The 2,036-nt window shown below is 44.1% G+C and overlaps 1 protein-coding gene across 1 annotated transcript in view; it reads right to left on the bottom strand.

Moving 5' to 3' along the window:
* LOC143099447 (E3 ubiquitin-protein ligase TRIM37-like) overlaps positions 1-1,791 on the bottom strand; it is a 33,052-nt gene extending 31,261 nt beyond the window's left edge. Inside the window, exons 1-2 of the mRNA XM_076262439.1 lie at positions 1,324-1,791; positions 461-515 (exon numbers count right to left, since the gene is read on the bottom strand). Coding sequence (XP_076118554.1) covers positions 461-481 — 21 coding nt within the window. The 5' untranslated portion in view covers positions 482-515; positions 1,324-1,791. The remainder of the gene's footprint in view (positions 1-460; positions 516-1,323) is intronic.
* Positions 1,792-2,036: the final 245 nt, after the last annotated feature.

Genomic DNA, 2,036 nt, shown 5'->3' with positions numbered 1-2,036 from the left:
ATAGAGCTGAGCAGAGAGGTAGAGGGGCACAGAGCGGCTATTTATAGAGCTGAGCAGAGGTAAAGGGACACAAAGCAGCAGCCACTTACAGGCACAGCTCAGGAGGAGCCGCACCATCTTTATGCTGGCAGTAAAAATGAAGAGCTCTGTATGTGTGTGTGTGTGTGTGTGTGTGTGTGTGTGTGTGTGTGTGTGTGTGTGTGTGTGTGTGTGTGTGTGTGTACTGCTCTGAATACTGTTGGTAAAGATGGGTCTCTCTCTCTCTCTCTCTCTGTGTGTGTGTACACTGCTATATGCTGTTCGTAAAGATGAAGAGTCCATATTCTCAGCAGCAGAGGAATGCACAGATGTTTTAAAATTGAAATTAGAACGTATCTACAGTACCTAGCCTAAACCTTGACAGCAGCCAAAAAGAACCCTCCACATGTATTAGGACGAGTCAGAGTACCCGGTCTCTCACCTCAACACTCTGTTCATCCATGTCCGCCAGTTTTGTGATGTCCAGGATACAGCCCCTGCAGTGAGGAAGGGTAAGATACCAGCACACACTTAAGTGATCAGGGCAAAAGTTACAATCATAACACACTTACAGCTCAAAATCCATCCTAATTCCAGCACCCCCTATTAATGATTGAAATACCACGCAACTAAACAAAGGGTAGGCCTATGTAGTGAATAATTTAGGAGTGTTTCACTAAACACAAAAGGCAGGCACATTATCTAGTTTCACCAGTCTTAGGCTAACGACACTGCATGGCATAATGGAACGGCATTGGGAAGGGTTAATGTTACCTGTAAGGTAACCTACAGATCTTTCCACTGAAGCACTAACGTTAAGTAATACAGAGAACGCTACACTGCACACAGGGGTTTTGCTTACTATGGCAAATGCCATAACGTGGAGCATCCATGCAGTTTCGCACGTCATACGATAAATAAAATTAAACCATACTCTGCAAAGTAATGCACAACATGCACACGTTATGGGAAACACTCAGACAACTCGAGCTCGCATGCCATACTGGAGAGAATAATAATTAAAAAAAAAAAACATCAACAGAATGTGAGTCGTCGATTTTTGTCCTGCAGGCACTTCCATGAGCGTGTCGGCCTAACCTGAGTGTAAATGTTCAAATATGAAAGAAATGTGCACAATCTTACATTCTTCAGAGTACTAACACATAGTGACAGACAATGGCGTGTGATGAAAATAAAGGTGAGGAAGATACCTAGTTATCAAAGCACAGATGATGGCGTTTAGCAAGCTAACTGGTTGAATAGCCCACACTGCTAGCTAGCTAGCCTAGCATTTTTGCCACCTACCTTCAAAGAAAACCCGACTGGATGTCAAACGGCACTGACAGCAGACGTATGGCTGTCCAGACGAGCCTTCAGATGGTGTGATCCACGAAAATATGTTTCTAAGGACACCCAATTCTCAGGCAGGAGTCAACAGGAGTTCTGTATGCTGATGGTTTGCTAAAGCTAGTTGTCTGCAAAATGGGTTTACCTAACGTTATGATTCCACCACAGCGCTTCCAAAACAGTGGGAGAAATGGGAAAAGAAGCCAGCAGGATAGCGAAGCAATTCACTTGCTAAAATGCAACACACACGCTTTCTCCATTTAACGTTAACATCCGGTTATCAGCTACGAACACCAAGAATCCCTAAAATGCCAAAGGCTGTCACGTCTGCTGTGATCGCTTAATTTGCGTGTTTGCACCTTTCACGAAAAACTTGCATCTCTCTCGCATATACTGTGTGAAAGCTAGCTTTGATACCTGCTTGTCACTCACAGTCAGTCACCATGGGAAACCGCTGCGTTAACTCTCGCGACTACTTGCACGGGAGCGTGATTTGCATCCGCCAATCAGACTCAAAGGAGAGCGTTAGGTCACGGACGCGACACACCCACTCACCAACATTTTTTTTTTTTTCCATCACAATGTAAACTGGACATTCATCTTTCATAGGCCTGTGTCATGAGATTCAAATTACGACCATGCTGTCACGTTTTATTATTGTGAAAACATTG

Source organism: Alosa pseudoharengus, unplaced genomic scaffold, assembly GCF_046254945.1.
Source record: "Alosa pseudoharengus isolate Yale_2024_CS ecotype anadromous, Long Island Sound unplaced genomic scaffold, YU_APseudo_1.1 YU_APseudo_1.1_scf_28, whole genome shotgun sequence".
NCBI classification, from domain to species: Eukaryota; Metazoa; Chordata; class Actinopteri; order Clupeiformes; family Clupeidae; genus Alosa; species Alosa pseudoharengus.
This window is presented reverse-complemented; position numbering and strand designations above follow the sequence as displayed.